This window comes from Denticeps clupeoides, chromosome 10, assembly GCF_900700375.1.
Source record: "Denticeps clupeoides chromosome 10, fDenClu1.1, whole genome shotgun sequence".
NCBI lineage: Eukaryota > Metazoa > Chordata > Actinopteri > Clupeiformes > Denticipitidae > Denticeps > Denticeps clupeoides.
Genome location: NC_041716.1, coordinates 8,600,826 through 8,617,467, shown reverse-complemented (window position 1 = coordinate 8,617,467; position 16,642 = coordinate 8,600,826). Strand labels below are relative to the sequence as shown.

The 16,642-nt window shown below is 44.2% G+C and overlaps 2 protein-coding genes across 9 annotated transcripts in view; both read right to left on the bottom strand.

Moving 5' to 3' along the window:
- Window positions 1-41: 41 nt before the first annotated feature.
- tprg1l (tumor protein p63 regulated 1-like) lies at window positions 42-4,791 on the bottom strand. The gene is made up of 6 exons (XM_028992568.1): window positions 4,464-4,791; window positions 3,921-4,012; window positions 3,612-3,662; window positions 3,401-3,526; window positions 2,743-2,896; window positions 42-2,510 (listed from the first exon to the last, which is right to left on the bottom strand). The coding sequence occupies exons 1-6, from the start codon at window positions 4,677-4,679 to the stop codon at window positions 2,316-2,318; spliced, it is 834 nt and encodes a 277-aa protein (XP_028848401.1). The 5' UTR covers window positions 4,680-4,791; the 3' UTR covers window positions 42-2,315.
- A 1,919-nt stretch (window positions 4,792-6,710) lies between these two features.
- prdm16 (PR domain containing 16) overlaps window positions 6,711-16,642 on the bottom strand; it is a 164,769-nt gene continuing 154,837 nt past the window's right edge. For 7 of the 8 annotated variants that reach the window (XM_028993327.1, XM_028993328.1, XM_028993330.1 and 4 more), the window contains 5 exons: window positions 14,137-14,306; window positions 13,793-13,964; window positions 11,300-11,539; window positions 10,602-10,773; window positions 6,711-9,911 (listed from right to left, as the gene is read on the bottom strand). In XM_028993327.1, coding sequence (XP_028849160.1) covers window positions 9,777-9,911; window positions 10,602-10,773; window positions 11,300-11,539; window positions 13,793-13,964; window positions 14,137-14,306 — 889 coding nt within the window. In that variant the 3' untranslated portion in view covers window positions 6,711-9,776. The remainder of the gene's footprint in view (window positions 9,912-10,601; window positions 10,774-11,299; window positions 11,540-13,792; window positions 13,965-14,136; window positions 14,307-16,642) is intronic. The other variant, XM_028993332.1, reaches the window with a different exon arrangement.

The following is a 16,642-nucleotide window of genomic DNA, read 5'->3' as shown; positions in this document are numbered from 1 at the left end:
TTGTCAAGACTTTTTGTAACACACAACAAACACATTCAAACTCATAAGAACATTGCCATTTTAATTGACTTACAGGATCATCATTACACTGTGGTACAAATCATAAAAATTGCAAATAAATTCTGGCACTGAAATGTTTCAAAGGACATGAAATATTTAGACCTGTTAACAGTAAACACATAATAAGTCACTGTATTTAATAAAAATTATATATTAAGATGGGAAAAGGTGCTTTAGGTGTATGGCAACACTGAAGTACTTGTTAAGCAAAGAAACATGACCTGGTCTCATATGCATTGAAACTGGACTTTATTATTATTATGATGAATATATCTCTAAACAAACACACTACACCGGTTTCATGCAAACTCCACATGCGAAACATTTGGCTACATCACACATTTGAACAGAAAGCAGGTGGGTGTTTTCAGGTAAACCAGCTTATGTCATGGAAGGGAGCGCTCCAAAGCCATGACATCATAGGAACTTTGGTACCACCACAACACAATGCATAGTCAGAAAAAGCAGGGAGAGAATTTCTACTGGAACCCGTATCTGCTGACCAGCTGTCACAACTGGGAAGGGGACTGGGGAGGGGGTTTCCCTAAGAAGCAAGATCTGGGGAAAAAAAGACATGAGCTCAAAACTCTAAATACTCTAATGGATTTCATTATAACAGGCCTCATAATAACAGTTCGTTTTATTAACATTAACAAACGTGAAGGAAAAAAAAGATCAACGTTATATGCGAATGCCCTTTTAAACTGATACATAAAGAAGGAAGGTGAGTCTCTGTTAGTAGAAGTGTTAGTATTTGGTCATCTTTAAAGTTTTTTTTAATACACTCTTGTCCCTGAGGTCCATTAAAAGTTTGCACCAAAAACAGTCTTAATCCATTTTATTGGGTCTTTTTTTTTTTTTTTTTTTTTCAGCCAGTCCGATGGTGTGAAGCGGGTTGTTTAGAGCCTGTTAGAGAACTGTTCTTGATTCTAATTGGTTAACGAGCCCTCTTCACGGCATTTATTTGGCAAACAATGACTGACTGGAACATTGCAAGATTGCAATGTAACAATCATAGGGAAATTATTGATATGGACAGAGGGTAAAATGACATACAGAACCATATCTAATAGACTCCAAACAAAAAGAACAATTTAAATATTTTCTTTCTCCCTATATGCGTCAATTTTACATCAGTCCCATAAGCTCCAGTGTCTTCAGGAAAGTCCTAGTAAAGTTAAAGTAGTAGGAATGGCCACTGTCATTTCAGCTCCTATAGATGTATAGATGATGTTAATCCTGCTTGTAGGATCACCCCCACCTTCAAGCTCCGTACTACACACAAGCAACTGCACCGCACACAACTGACACACGGCTGCAAATCGGAAGACCTTACCGGGTGATTTAAAAAAAAATATAAAATTATGAGGTAATTGCCATGATTTAGTGACCATCCAGTCTCACGGTTCAGCTTGTAATGAATGTTATAAGGCCTTAGTAAGGAGTGATTTGCACCTTTTTGCAGCACTAAATTAAACAGCCTCAACACCCGATACCGCAAGCTTGGCCCTCGAGCTCGGAAACTAAACCGAGAAGCGCCTCTGCTTTTAATGACAACAGCCATGTTCAATCAATGCCGCCGTACCTATTAAGTGACACATTAAACATACTGGTATGAACCTTTGAAAAATAACGCATCACATGCTTCTGATCATTTATTCAGAAACAGTGCAGTTTTCAGAAGAACAAGGAAACTTTGTTTGAAATGGGCAATCCGAACAACGACTACAGTCATGGAACATAAATACAAATAAATATGCGCTTGTGGCTTACACAAGGTGGGCGCAACCAAACATGCTAGGTTCAAGGGAAGCCTGATCTGTGTTGGAGAGCAGCATCATTTTCACAGCGAGTATTTAAAAAAAAAAAGTTGCATACCACAAACAAAAATAAAAATGTACAGAACACATCCTGACCTCAAGTCAATTTCCATTCACCCACGTGCAGCAGTGAGGGTTTGTGAACAGAAAGCACTCTGAGTGCCTCGGCGGAGCGTGATTGGGTGGCGCAGCCTGTGATTGGCCAGGGCTCAGCTATATGTGTGGTTTTTTTGGGGAGTGCACTTCACGCACGGGCTTGGTGGAGCAGAACAGCTTGGAACTTTTTCTTTTTTCCTGAACGAAACTGTTCCCGGATCAGCTCGTTGCACAGCTCTGAGATGGCCGATGACCAGTGTCTGTCAGTGGAAGCAGAAATGAATTTGCCACAGGAAAATAAAAACCCAAAAAAAAAACAGAAGGGCCACACGTGTAAAGCTAGAAGCCGATTTTGCCTCGGGTCATGGAGTAGCCCAGCTTGGCTTCGTTGTTGATGAAGGACATGATGCCCAGGTACGTCTCGATGAGCAGGGGTCTCTCCAAGATCAGCACCCCGTTGGCCCGGCCTGGGATGGGGAATTCCTTGTGAGCTTTTTTCACTGCCTGGACCAGCTGTGTTTTGAAGTTATCCAGCTAAAGGTCAGGAGCAGAAAAACAACGCGTTATGAAAGCAGCACTTCTGAGAACCAACGTGCCAACAATCTAATCGCATTCGGCTCAGATCCAGCACAGATCGCCAATTCTAGCCCCTCAAGACTCCTCGTAGAGTTCAAATGCCACACATTTCATATATCATTCACATATCATATAACCTTCACACTCCACATGTCTGGTCAGGAGCCAGGAACCAAACCGTGGTCATTACCTGGCAGAGCGATGCCACCTTTTCGTCAGCATGGGCCATCGGGTGCTCGGTGAAGGTGCAGTAAGGCATGTCTGTGGACCAGGGGTTCCAGCGGTTCAGGAAAGAGGGCCTCGGACGTTTGTCCCACTGCACGCGTATCCCGTACCCCTCCCTCCTGCCAGAACACGAGTATTCAGGGTTAACTGTATGTAGGCGTGCTTTACCAGGAGCCCATAGCAGAGGTCCACAAAATGGCGCAAATAATTTCAGTTTGTCATATTTTCAGAATTTTAAAACGTTTGAACTGAAGCTTCCTTCTATCTCATCATAATTTCATTATTAAAACGCTCTTCCCATGGGCAACATTTTGAAAATCCATGATTGCTGAAGACCCATTGATTTCAGCAACTTACAATCAGTAGTTACAGGGACAGTCTCTCCGGAGGGTTAAGTGTCTTACTAAGGGACAGAATGGTAGTAAGTGGTGTTTGAACCTGGTGGTCTATATGTGAGTGTGACCTCTGCTCACCAAGGGTGATGGTTAAAAGCACAGGACACATTTTGTGGTGTCACCGTGTGCTGTGCTGCAGTGTTTCACAATCACTTCCCTTTCACTTCACATCTAACAGAATAAAGCAGCACTACAGCTCTGGACGGTAAGACCTTAAGAGTGTCTTACTTGTTTAAGGATTTGGGTGGAAACTCAAACTCCCCGACTGAGATGGTGTCCACCGCGTTCAGCGAGATCCTGATCACCTGCTGGCACAGCAGGTTAATAAAGTCGTACTTGCAGACCAGAAGTGACCTGCAATGACCAAAGCACATCAGGAGAGCCGGGTTGAGTATCCGCGTCTCCTGCTACGCCTGGATAAAGGAACCGGCCTCTTTACCTCTCTGTGATGAGAACAAGTCTCTCTTTCTCGTTGTTCCAGTGGTCCACTCTGAAGTTAAAAAAAAAACAAAAAAAACAATGTCATTCTACAATTGCATACAAGTACATTACACGTAAAGGGAAATATATTGTGGATTATGGAGATGGTTATGGCTGACATTCCAGAAATGAGTATGTCCAATCTATTCATTTATGAGGCTGAAGGGTTTACCTTTCAGAATTAAATATTCAGATTTTTTATAGGCACGTTTGCACATATTATGAAGGTGAAATCCAGGTTTAGGCCAGGTTCATTACTAATACCCACTCTGCCAGAAGCCAGACGCTCAACACCTCTCCATCCTCAGAAGGCAACGCCACGGCCCTGATGTCGTTCACCGCTTGTTCAATAGTGCCAGGCTGAGGGATGAAGGGACAGGAAGGACAGAGACAATAAATTCAATCCGAATAACCACCAATTTAACCTCTTCATAAAGCAAGCGAGTCAGAACGGCGGCAGCGTACTTTCAGGACAAAAAGGAGGTCTACAAGAGACCCTGCATGTGGAAAATGGATCTTTCCAGCCTGGACAACTCATCTTATCAGGAATCAGAGCTATAAAACCACCACTGGCCACCATGTACATGACACTTTTATTTCGAGGGACAATTAGAGAGTAATTGTCACTTGCTTCTTCTTCTTTTTTTTTTTTTTTTTTAACTTGGTACCAAGTGGGACTCGATCCTGCGACTTTTCGATCATCGAGCCCCCCCACCCACTGTAACAACAACAGCGCATTCACTATTCCTGCACGCCGCCCCCGCCACACGGATCTGCGTGATTCTTATTCCTAAAACGCGCCGAAACTCACCCTGAACACGAAATAATCCTTCACTTTGGCCTGCATGGTCGGGTTGTGGACGTGGAAGGGCGTGAGGGTCTGCAGCGGGGAGCAGCAGGCCACGGCGGCTCCGTAGCCGCGGCCCGGCGGCGTGAAGGCCACCTCCAGGCCGTCCTCCGTGTCCGCGGGGTGCAGCACCGCGGCGCTCGGGCTCTCGGGCTCCACGGAGTCGTTCAGCTGCAGCATGTCGCGGCGGTGCGGGCCCGAGTCACTGCAGGCGGGTCAGCAGCAGACGCTGCGGCATCGCGGTTCTGTGCGGGAGTGGAGCTCCGTGCTCCGCGGCGCGCCCACGCGGGGTTGCCAGGTCTGACCGAAGCGTGCCACCGGGACAAATAGCTGGATTCAATATCAAAATGAAACGCTATGACTCAATCAAACTATAACAATAATATAAATAATAATTATTATTATTGTTAGTAGTAGAAATGCTATTTGTTTGCTTGTTCGTTCATTTAAAAAAAAAACTCATTTCTACGGTTGATACTTGTCCCCACCATATATTTTTGCGTGAGACAGCTTTCTGAACGATCTCATTTAAAATCTTAAAAACATTATGTGGCATTTATAGAATTTTTTGAGTTTTTCTAGGACAGACCAGTTTGTCTTAAAAAATCCCAACCTGGCAAGCCTGTGTCTATTTGCCCTTAAAGTGACAAGTGAAAGTGAAATACACTGCAGCACAGCACACGATGACACAACGAAATGTGTCCTCTGCTTTTAACCATCACGCTTGGTGAGCAGTGGGCAGCCATGACAGGTGCCTGGCCAGCAGAGTGCGGGGACGGTGCTTTTGCTCAGTGGCACCTTGGCGGTTCGGGAATTCGAACAGATGTGTATTCAGGGCCCCTCACATGTGTGGGTCCCTCACTTTCTATAACCGCTTAGTCCAACTCAGGGTCACTGCTGCTGGAACCCATCCTGAAACAGGGAGCAGGACGGGAACTCACAAGCACCAGCCCAGTGCAGGGTGGACACACACACACACACACACACACACACACACACACACACTCATACCGACAGACAATCCACCTACTATATAGGCTTTTGGATGTGGGTAGGAAACCGGGAAACCTGGAAGAAACCTGCACCATCAGGTGAGTGTTTATGTAAAGGATGTGTCCATGTCAAAGGTGTAACTTAATTTACCACATGTAACTATTGTGAATTACACTACTAGTCACTCTGTCACTAAAATAGATGCATTTCGAAAAATCAAATGAAAGAAACATTTTTGTAGCAGGACGAAGTGAACCATGTTTGATGAATCAGTTTTTTCAGATTAGCATCTTTTTTTACCTGTTGTCATGAGTCCCTGTTGCCTACGTTAAGGTGGTCAAGAGATGCCAAAAGTGTGAAATGCTGCCATTACAGCAAAAGGAAATAAAACCCTTTAAGGCCTGTTTGCTATTTTTGTTTATTACATAACCTCACGTGTGTTTTTCATTTTACATTTACCAGACGCACTTATCTGGAGCGATTTACAAGCAGTAGTTTCAGGGACAGTCCCCCTGGAGACACTCAGGGGACACAATGGTAGTTCGTGGGGTTTGAACCTGGGTCTTCTGGATCATAGGCGAGTGTGTTACTGAATAGGCTTCCACCATATTCCATAGTCCTGTGCCTATAGATTTGTTCTACACGGTGAAAAATGTCCAGGTGCATCTAGACTTTTGACTGGTAGTGAGTACATCTGTGTATATTTTCTCAATTTTCTTGACTAAGAGACTCATCCTGGTACTGGTGATGCAGGACTGGTGGCCACACTTTTGTAAAAAGCAGCCTATAGGTTCTCTCCAAGAATGGTGAGTCAGACAAAATGCAACAATATATATAAAAAGCACACAGGTTTTTATTGCATATCAATTTCATGTATAAATTCTTCATAGCATTGGAAAGATTACATTTGGTATACATTTCTATTCTACAGAATTAACATCAAAATCAGGTCTTTTTTTCTTCATGAAATTTCTCTAAAGTACTTTTTTTTTTCAATAATCACAAGCATCAAAAGAACTGCAATTTCAGAAATGTTCAGTATTATTCTACAATCCTTTCATTTTTTTTCATAATTTCTCTCCCACAAGCATATTGTTTTATTTAATAACAATCTGCCCATTGCATTTTAAGGCAGTAAAGGACTTGAAGTCAAACCTACTAACCTAACCACATGTACAATAAGTGCATCTACAGATTCAATTTTTTTTATTTATTTTGTTTTTTTTTTCTCTTTAATTTAAGATACACATTTCACAAAAGGACACCATTATGACCGCTAAAACACAAGTCATGCACAATATTTTTAATAAACATAACAGAGGCGGTATACAACTCAGATCCAAATGAAACGAGCACCATCCATTTTAAACCCATTTGTTTTAATGAAATCTCAGACAAACGCGACATCATTTTTAAAATACTATACAGTCTTAAAAAAAGAAAGGAACCGCATGACTTTTAGTTGACTGTAACAGTGGGCAAAGAACAGCATCGAGTTAAGTTCTCAGTTCGTGACCAATCCTGGGTTCCTAAATCAAACCTGCCAAACACCATCTTTCTGCTTCAGCGTTGAATAACTCAACAACGTACAGCGCTCACCAATTACAGTAGAATGAGGCATGAATCCCGTCATATGCAGCTCTTTCATCGCCCCGGCCCGGAATTCTGAAGCATTCAGTTCAAATTGGTTCACTGACAAACAACTCCCATTCATAAAATAGTGATTAGAGATGCACTGGCTGCTGTTGGGTGTGTTTTAATGAGAATGAAGAAGACTGAGAGAATCCTGACACCTGCTGGCAAAAAACATATATTACAGTGCTTCATTCAGTTCATAGAAAGAAAAGATCATCTGATTCGTTCTGCCTTGTTTAGTACATTATGATCACACCAACAGTAATGACACTGACATATGCTATTATTAACTCTTTCTTTCCTTTCCCCAAAACATCTAGGACAAGGTGAAGCATTTCTTTTTTCTTCTCCTCCCACCAATATCAAGGAAACGATCGTGTACTACACTGCTTCTTCTGTGAGTTAAAGTGCATGTTTGAACCTCTTCAGCCTCGGCTTCAATGTCCTGACATGACCAGCATTAAGGTAACAGAGCACAGTTACAAAGATTCGCGTTCACCCTGCAGTTGGCTGTGTCATGAATGCCCACAAATTAAGTGCTATAGTGAGTTCTGCAGTGAGACCACAACCAGGTAGTCTGCAGTGAAATGAGTCGACAGCAAGAGCGGGAACTGGAGTACAAAGAAGACAGAAAAAAAAAGAAACAAGGAGTAGATCTGGTTCTAATGAGAATTCTTAGCAGTCATTAGTACACGAAACATACACATTCATGTGCCTTTTTTTGTTTGTGTGTGTATATATATGTTTAGTCTTTGCTGTGTGATTCATTTGCTGGCTTCACAGTTCAGTAGAGGTGCTGTGTTGGGACAGTCGCATTCCCTGCCAGGAACAAATGAAAATCCAACCACAAAATCCCTGCTCTCGGAAAGTCCCCTCCTCAACTCCTACAGGGCGGTTTTTCTTTTTTCGTCAAGGACACGCTACGGCCACATATCGCACCTCACTTTAGTGCCACACATCTCGCCTACGTGTTCCTATGCAACAGGTCTCCGTGGAGCCATGGAGTCATCGCAGCTCACCCACTTATTACATATTATTACCCATGGTGCCCTACTGGCAGCGAGTAGCACTCAATGACCTAACATGTTCAATAACGGTGATGATCTGGAACAAAAAGCAGTAGTGCAGACTAGCATGGAATAAGGGTATATTTTCTCAATCAATGCCCAAAATTTGCCTAATTGCCTTTTGATTTGGATCAGTCAAAAGAAAAACACAATCATTGGATACCACTGGAATCACTGAATGCCACAATGTGGAAAAAAAAAAAAAAAAAACAGGAATTATTGTAAATCATGACGAAGAAGAGACAAATACATCATTCTATTTAACATTGGATCAAATGAAAAGCCCTAAAATGGCAATCAATTGAAAAACAAAACAAACAAAAAAAGATATCAACCATCTTTATCTTTTTTTTCTATAACTTTTTTTTTTTAAACACATAGATGTGTGCGTACAGGTTGAAATGGTTGAACAACAGCAAGATCAGCCTCTTCATGAACATCAAAATCACAAAAAACAAGATTTTGACTAACACACCATTATAAATAAAATCATTTTTTCCTCCCTCTGATTTGGCACCAGGATTTTTTTCGTGTTTTGCCTCAAACCGAGAGATTCACAATCTCCATTAATTACTTCATTCCTTCAGAAAAATTTGTGGGATTAAAATGTTTTTTTTTTCCTTCTTCAATTTTCATTTGTTGTAATAATGACAAAAAATAAATAGGATACAGAAACTATATATATATGAAGGCGAAACGTCATGAAACTGGCATGAAAACACAGAAAAACAAGAAGTGATTGTCAGAGAACAAAAACGTTTCCTATGAGTTATTTGGCACACCACTGTCGTGACAAATGTTCAAATTATTTTGTACATCATACAACAATATCATACAATTTTGGTCCTTCACTAAATAATTATATTAACATTTTAGCACAAAGGTGGCTAAAAGAAAGAATACTGTTTTATAGACGAAGGAATAGCGTATAAAAAGAAGGTTAAGTTAACATGACGAATGTGTGAGCGAGGGAGCGAGAAGGGGCCTGGTGTCTGAGGTGGATTACTCTCAGTTCGAATTTCCTTCAGCTGCTTTGCTAGGAAAAGTCGGCCGTTTGCAAAGCACTATGGGTGTGGAGAAGCGACGTTTGGAGGCGGATACGGGAATGCAGTGGGTGTAGCCCTGTGAACACATATCTGGGAAAAAGCATATGACCTGGGACCATGTTCACATTTCTATGCACATGATGTCCGACTCGTGGACTCGTAGCGCCGGCCTGCACTCTCACAGCGCACTCTTGTGGACAACTGTGGTTGGTGGGTGAGCATTGCCCTCAACTCTCTGTGAAGACGCTGTCCTTGTCCTCGTGTCTGATTTACACAGTCCTGGACATGAGCTGGCTGGTGTCTGACTGGAGGCTGAGGGGCTGTTTGCTGTTCCTTTTCTTTTGTTTTAATGTTTTACTTACAGAATGAAGAGTGAATCAGTGGCGACCTCCAAGTCTCTGACTCAACATCCCGGCTCAGGGACTCCCGATACAACATGGTGGCTCTGGCTGGATCTCTAGTCTCTTTCTCCACCTCCTCCATCTCTGTCCTCTCTCCTCTGCTCTCCTGGAGGTGTCTGCCTCCCCTCCTTTCTATTAGATGTGGTTGAGTGGGTGAAAGTTGCTGGCCTCAGCCGAGCCGCCCCCCATGTTCAGCCAGGCATCGAGAGAGTTCTGGGAGGACGCGTGCAAAGGGTTGTTTTCAGACAGAGAGAGCATCATTGCATAAGCCTGGAAGGAGTAAAAAAAAAAAAAAACAGGATCAATATGTGAGTCAGCAGAATCCAGTAGTGTAATTTTACTGTATGTCATGTAATAATATAAGATCACATCAGGCCCCAATAAACAACTAATTATCTCAATATAATTGGTTGTTCATTATAATAAATGCTATAAAGTATTTAAAAGCAGTACTTAATAGCCCAAACCAGTGGAACAGTTTTAGATTATAATGCAGTGTCAGGCACAATTGTTAATTTATTGTTAATTAGTTCTTAATTCTAGTAGTACTTTCAAAAAGGGGAAATTATAGATTTTTTCATGTTCACCTAATTTTAAATCTTATTTCTCAGTGAAACTTTAAAAAATAAATGTAATTTACTTCAAACAAATGACTAGAATATTACAGTATGTGGTATTTATTGGGACCTGCTGATCCTACTTAATTCTTAATTTTAAATAAAGAAGTGATTGTTATTTTTCCCAAGGCAGCAAGAAGACAGTGAAGAGGCTTAAAGAGCAGAGGAGAGTTCAGACTCTGAGTGAGTTAGTAAGCAAGTAAGCTTTAGTCCACCAAAAGAATTAAGAAGCAAGAGATGTATTTTTTACTGCCGCTAAATAACTGCAATGCCAGTGGCTCTCTGGTGAGTGTCTCACTGCTCTGTGCGCCTCTCTGCCTCCTGCTCTTGGTAATGCACATACCTGGGTTTTAGCCTGCCTGAAAAGTGACTCTTTCAACGCCTCCGACTCTAAGGACGAGTTAAAAATGTCTTTAACGTCAAAGGGCTCCTCCGTGGCCTTATGGAGCTCCAGGCCCTTGGTGAAGCCGGGGATGGGCTCCAGGTCGAGGAGGCCAGCGTCCTCCTCTATACACCTGCGCCGGGGCAGAGGAGGGGGGGTACGGGGCATGGAGGGGACCCTCTGTTAGCTGGCTGATTATCTACACACACACACATACCTGCAGTGTACACACAGCAGGCACCCAGCATGCACAGCAGCATGGAATGGGAGGGGTGAGATGAACACATCAAATTGCCCTAACTCGACCTGACGACCCTCCCTGACACCAAACACCAGAGCCACTCTACACACTCCTGCTCCTTACAGCATCACACACACGAAACCGCCATCGTTTCAGCAGAGTTGTTAGTGGCGCCTTCAGACAAACAGAGTGAGGGAGGGAGGGAGGGAAGATGACAGGAACCGATGACAGCAGATGCAGATGAAGGCAGAGGAGGTAGAGATGGACACTGTGTGTCATGTATGAGGGTTACCAGTGTACGTGTCCCTGATTCATAGATCTTTATAAAAGGATTCACCTTATCAAATTAAAACGTCATCATGAAAAGTAAACGTGTGTGTTGTGTATCAGTGTACATTCATGCTTGTGTGTGTGTTACCTGCGGGTGTGATCATAGCTCATGGACAGTGGAGTAGCCTCCTCTTCATCATCGTAGGGGCCCTGACCCATGGGTGCAGGAGAGGCCGTCTCGTCCTGAGACTTCTCCGTCAGACTGCCCTCCTCCTCATCTTCGTCGTCCCCTTCCACATCCTCCTCTTCCTCTTCCAGTGCCCCTACGCTCAGCTTGGACCCAGACAGGGAGTGGCTCGGAGCTCGCTCCTCCTCCCCGACCTCTGACCTGCAACCACATGCAAGGGTTAATTACCTGTCTGCATTGCATTATACAGATTAAACTACAAGGCAAAGCACATTTCATACACAGGGTCAATTCAAATTTGGTAAAATTGTAATGAGGAGATTACTGGATGAAATAAAAATAAAAAAAAACAAAAACCTAAATCTGATTTGTATTTGGGAACATCTGAGATGATGTACAACATGGCTGAATGGTGCCTTGTCGTCAAGTTGGGGACACTACTAGTATTACACTCACCAGGTAAACTGATTCTAGAACAAACTACAACAAACTGATTGTAAGAAGTCTTGACTGGACCTGAAACCCTTGAGCCTGACTACAGTTTATGTAGACATTAAGGAGATGCATATCGGTCCTCACACATATTTTCACTTATAAAAACCATTAGGATGCAAAAATTCAACTAGCTACTAGTGCAGGAAAGAGGCCTAGAATTTCTCTTCACATTATTTTCCATTTTCTAGCCATTAAGGAACAGGCCCACCCAACACAAACGAAGCAATCATTAAGACAGTTAAGGGGAAAAAAGAAGATTATATGACTACTAGACAGGAACCTGAGATGCCTTTTGTGTCTTACTCTGTATTTTTATAAAACATGATACATCATCCTGCCAGAATATTATAAATATTGGCAGACACACCCTCTATCCCTCAGTCGAGCAGAGGAATCATTTGCTCTAAAAATAGCCTTGTGATTAACAGGCCGATCCTGTGGCAATGTTAATGGGTCAGACCTAATTATCGTGGTTGGTCTTTAGTAAATGGGTCAGAGGGGCAGGGGGTCTCATGTTGCTCTGTAACCCAGCCTCAGCCTTCACATTTTCCAGCTTCTCGCCAGCCACGTTCTTGGGGGATTTATGATGTCATTTCCTGTGCTCTGTGCAAAGTTGGCATGGGCCGCCCCACTGAAACCATTCTCCGAGCTATTTATCACAGACGGCATGTAGTCCTGAGCTCTGGGGCGGGGTGGGGTCTTCGAAAAAGGTGTAGAATAATGGCGCAGTGGAAAAGGGGGCAGTTTTGTTTAAAAGAACATGATGTGGTTTTTTTTAGCTTTCAATCTAGATTAAATATCACATAATCAAATTGCCTCTCGCATGAGAGAAGGGCCGTTTTAAAGAGAAAGAAAGACAAAAGTGTGCGTGTGGAGACAAGCGGTCCTGTCCTGACACAGACCTGCATTTTGTCATTTAGTCTAAACACGTCAGCGCCGTGTTTGTGTTAGTGGGGAGGCGGGGGCTCCATCAGTGTATCTCGCAGATAAATACATGAGCCCAGCAGAGCTCCCCAAGGGCCTTCTTTGCCAGCGCGGGCCCCTGTCTAGTCTCCGGAGAGCCTCGCGTGGCTGTCAGGGACCAGGCGCCGCCAGAACTGGATCCAACCAGAGCCACTCAGCCAGTTCCTGGTACAGATAACGTCTGTTCCCCTTCACTTCTATTTACCAGACGGCCATGCCGACTCACCGAGGATGAAGACAACCTGTGTGTGTGTGTGTGTGTGTGTGTGTGTGCGTATGTTTATAAACAATTGCGGGGTGATTCTGGGATCTATTTATAGGAGATAGCGAGCAAAAACGGGGAGTTTTCGGTATGGACAGAAAACAGAGCACTTATCTAAATGACAGATATTTAAATGCCTGGCTCGCTCCATCTAGACCAGGGGGGACTATTGATCCCAGATGGTAGGTGGGTGAAGGCGGGGACGGAGGGGTCCCGGTCGGCTGCTAAATTACCCAGAAATCTTTCATGCGCCCGCGCTGACGACAAGATCGGGCCCGGCTGCCACGGCGAGATGCTGAGTGAAATCGAGAAGGACCATTACACGTCCGAGCAGGGATCCGAACATCTGTCTACGTGCTTATTCAGAACGACAGAGCATCATTCCCCCACAGGCCACACACACCCACAGCCCAGTTAGAGCAGTGACAGTGCTTGCTTGACAGTGCTTTTCTTTGCCGTTTTTCCCTCAGCGGGGGTCTGGCTACAGTTATCCTCAGTTTGTTGTCGTGTACGACTGTAGGGAGGTGGAGGTAGCAGGCTGGTCGTCACAGGTTCTAACCTCACTACCTATTATTGTGTCTCTGAGCATGGGACTTGACCCTGAGTGTCTCCAGGGAGACACTTGCTGTGGATAAGGTCTGGTAAAAGCTGTAAATGTAAAAGTTGTGATGGGCTCTTTACTGGGACAGCTGGATGTGTGAACATTGCACTGCAAAATTCTGGGAGCTCAGTACCTTTTATCAGTGGAGCTGGATGCCTGGTTCAGCTCGCTGTTGGAAATGAAGTTCCTAATTTCAGAGAAATACGAGTCCTCCTTCTCATCTAAAAGTGCATGATTGTCGGGCTCTGAGGTCGGAGAGGAAATGTTTGTTCCCATGTTTGAAAGGATTCCAGAGTGCTGACTCACTGCAAAATAAAACAGAAGATCTCTTAATAGTTTGTTTACATGGATTAAATTCATTGAGAACGTGTTACACACCACATTGTATTAATGCTCATAAAGCTCGCATTCATTACCCATGAATGAAAAAGGTGTGTTTCTGCAATGGAGAGATGGATGTTGGGAAGGAGCACGTACCGGGGATGTTCTCGTGTTCGTGTTTCTTCAAGTGACGGTCCAGATTGGTCTGCTGGCCAAAGCAGCGGTTGCACAAGTGACACTTGAAGGGCTTCTCCTTGTTGTGGATGTTACGCACGTGCCGCTGGAGGTTTGAGGAAATACTGAAGGAGCGATCACAGTATTTACATCTGAATGGGGAGATGGAGAGAGAGAGAGAATGAGTCCCCTGAGTCATTCTGCTCCTGACAAGTGACTTCCACTCTGCCTACCGCAGTGTGTTTTGCCTTCCCTGTGATGTGCAGGGAATAAGGTCAGACACTGAGGGATCTCAGACGCTTCATCAGCATCCCAGACCCATTAACAAGCAACATGACTGACAGAAGCCATTACTGCAGCGTAATGAAGCGTCCGACTGCCTCAGGGAGTGGGAACAGCACCACCATGTGGTTAAGGTGGACTACTGCAGTCTGATTGGTATTTACCCTAAGAAGAAGTGAAGTGATTGTCACACGTGATACACAGCAGCACAGCACACAGTGCACACAGTGAAATTTGTCCTCTGCATTTAACCTGAGTGAGCAGTGGGCAGCCATGACAGGCGCCCGTGGAGCAGTGTGTGGGGACGGTGCTTTGCTCAGTGGCACCTCAGTGGTACCTTGGCAGATCGGGATTCGAACCAGCAACCTTCTGATTACGGGGCCGCTTCCTTAACCACTAGGCCACTACTGCCCCATTTAGTGTTGGATTTGTGGGTCATTCAATTATGAAACATTTAATTTACTCTAAATTATCTCGAGTAGACTGAATCCTTAAAAAAAATATTCAAAACATTTATCCATGAAGGTTTTATCAATATTTTTTGCATGTATATTAACTGCATTGTATATAATGCGATTGCAATGAATATGATTTTTTTTGTGACCCTCTAGTTTATAGCTTAGCGGAACTAACGCCTCTATTTCAAGGTTCTCCATGAAAAAACAGATATGACTGTCCATATTTTTGCAGAACTAAACAAAGTTAATCCAGTCAATGGTCTGATGAATCCCTGTAGCACAGGGCAGAAACATAAACATGAAACGGTTCCTTGAAAACGAAGGATAGAGTGAATGTGGAGGGGTGGCATCAGGGTCGATCTCCAGCTGTGGTGCCTGCTGCCACTTTCTGTGGCACGGTTGTTCCCGATGACAGGGCTCCCAGAACGAGCCGAAAGCACATTCATTTAGCCCGCTGATAAATAAACAGCGGCCGGGCTGTGTGAGGACCTGGGCCCGACACTGCGCTCTTTGTTGGGTGGGCCGCTCCGTCTGGAGCTCGCTCGCTGCCCCCGGCCCTCCACAGCAGGCTTGGCTTTCAGCGCTAATTGCTTTGGGAAAATCACTCGTCGTCAAGTGCTCCGAATCAAGATTCCGGGTTCTTTTCATGTTCCGCTTTATGCGTGTGTGTCTGTGAGCGTCCTTATTTCCAGACTGGGAGCATCACGGTTCACGGAGACTGGTGAAGTGCCAAGACGATTTTGAAATGGATTTATTTCTTTATTTATTTTTAATTGGCCCCCTTTTCTCTTTTCTTTCTTGTTTATTGTTATTAGCCTGTCTGCAGGGACCTGAAATTGCTTCATCATCTCAGTTCTTTTTCAGCGTTGCAGCGACTGTAACCATCTGAACTGGGTCTTTCAGTGGTCAGCCTGAGCCGGCCGATAGCATCTAGAGCGGCCAAATAACTACAGCGAAGCATGAAGCCTCTTTCAAGCAGACCTCGGTCTGGGCCTGAGAGTGGCAGAGAAAATGACGTCTGTGATTTGTTAGGGTAAATGGTTTCTAAATGAGCTAATCAGAGGCTTGTTCAGACTGGGCCAAGCAAGCAGTGCCTGGGTCCCGGGAGGGTCCCTGGGCTACGTCCGCAGCGGTGAGCGTCTCGTATCCTTTGGTTCATGGTAACGGATTAAAAGTCAAACTTTTTGCCTTAAGTGAACTTGCCTAACATGCCGTAGTTGAGTTGTTTGAGAAATTTGGGGTAATTTCCCTGGAATCACAGCCTTGCAAATTGCACAAGGACAGATGCAGCGAAATCTCTCTACATCTGCTTGTAAATGATTGAGGTTACTAATTGCATATTTCTGAGCGTGTGTGTGCGGGACAGGCCGAGTGCGACTGTTTTGGCGTGGCACCGACACTGGCCACTGCAGCGTGTGGGTCACCCCTGTCATTAGCCCATCGCTCTCGGGCCGGGAAATTGAAGCCCGCCAGCCAAAACCGGCCCTGGCTGGCGCGGCAGGCTGATGCTGGTCAGCGGCCAAATCAATGATAATTAACTGTGTCTACGAGCCGGTGGGTCTCGGGGGTGCCGTTACCAGTCAACATTGTCCAGAACTACTTCCCCACCTAGAGAACATCTGCACAGACAAAATCAATCTTCCTTCTCTTTCCTCCTCTCTCCAAATTTGTCTCGTGTGTGAGAGAATGTGAGCCTTTGTCTAACTCTGCCCTTGTGTTTGCATCTGTGTATGATGAAAGCCCTGCCA

Excerpts from the sequence above, each read along its gene's own strand:
- tprg1l (XM_028992568.1), bottom strand. The coding sequence starts at position 4,679 with ATGCTGCAGCTGAACGACTCCGTGGAGCCCGAGAGCCCGAGCGCCGCG. Across the intron at positions 3,527-3,611 it reads CTTGTTCTCATCACAGAGAG|GTCACTTCTGGTCTGCAAGT; the intron begins GTAAAGAGGCCG and ends TGGTCATTGCAG. Across the intron at positions 2,511-2,742 it reads AGGTGGCATCGCTCTGCCAG|CTGGATAACTTCAAAACACA; the intron begins GTAATGACCACG and ends CCTGACCTTTAG.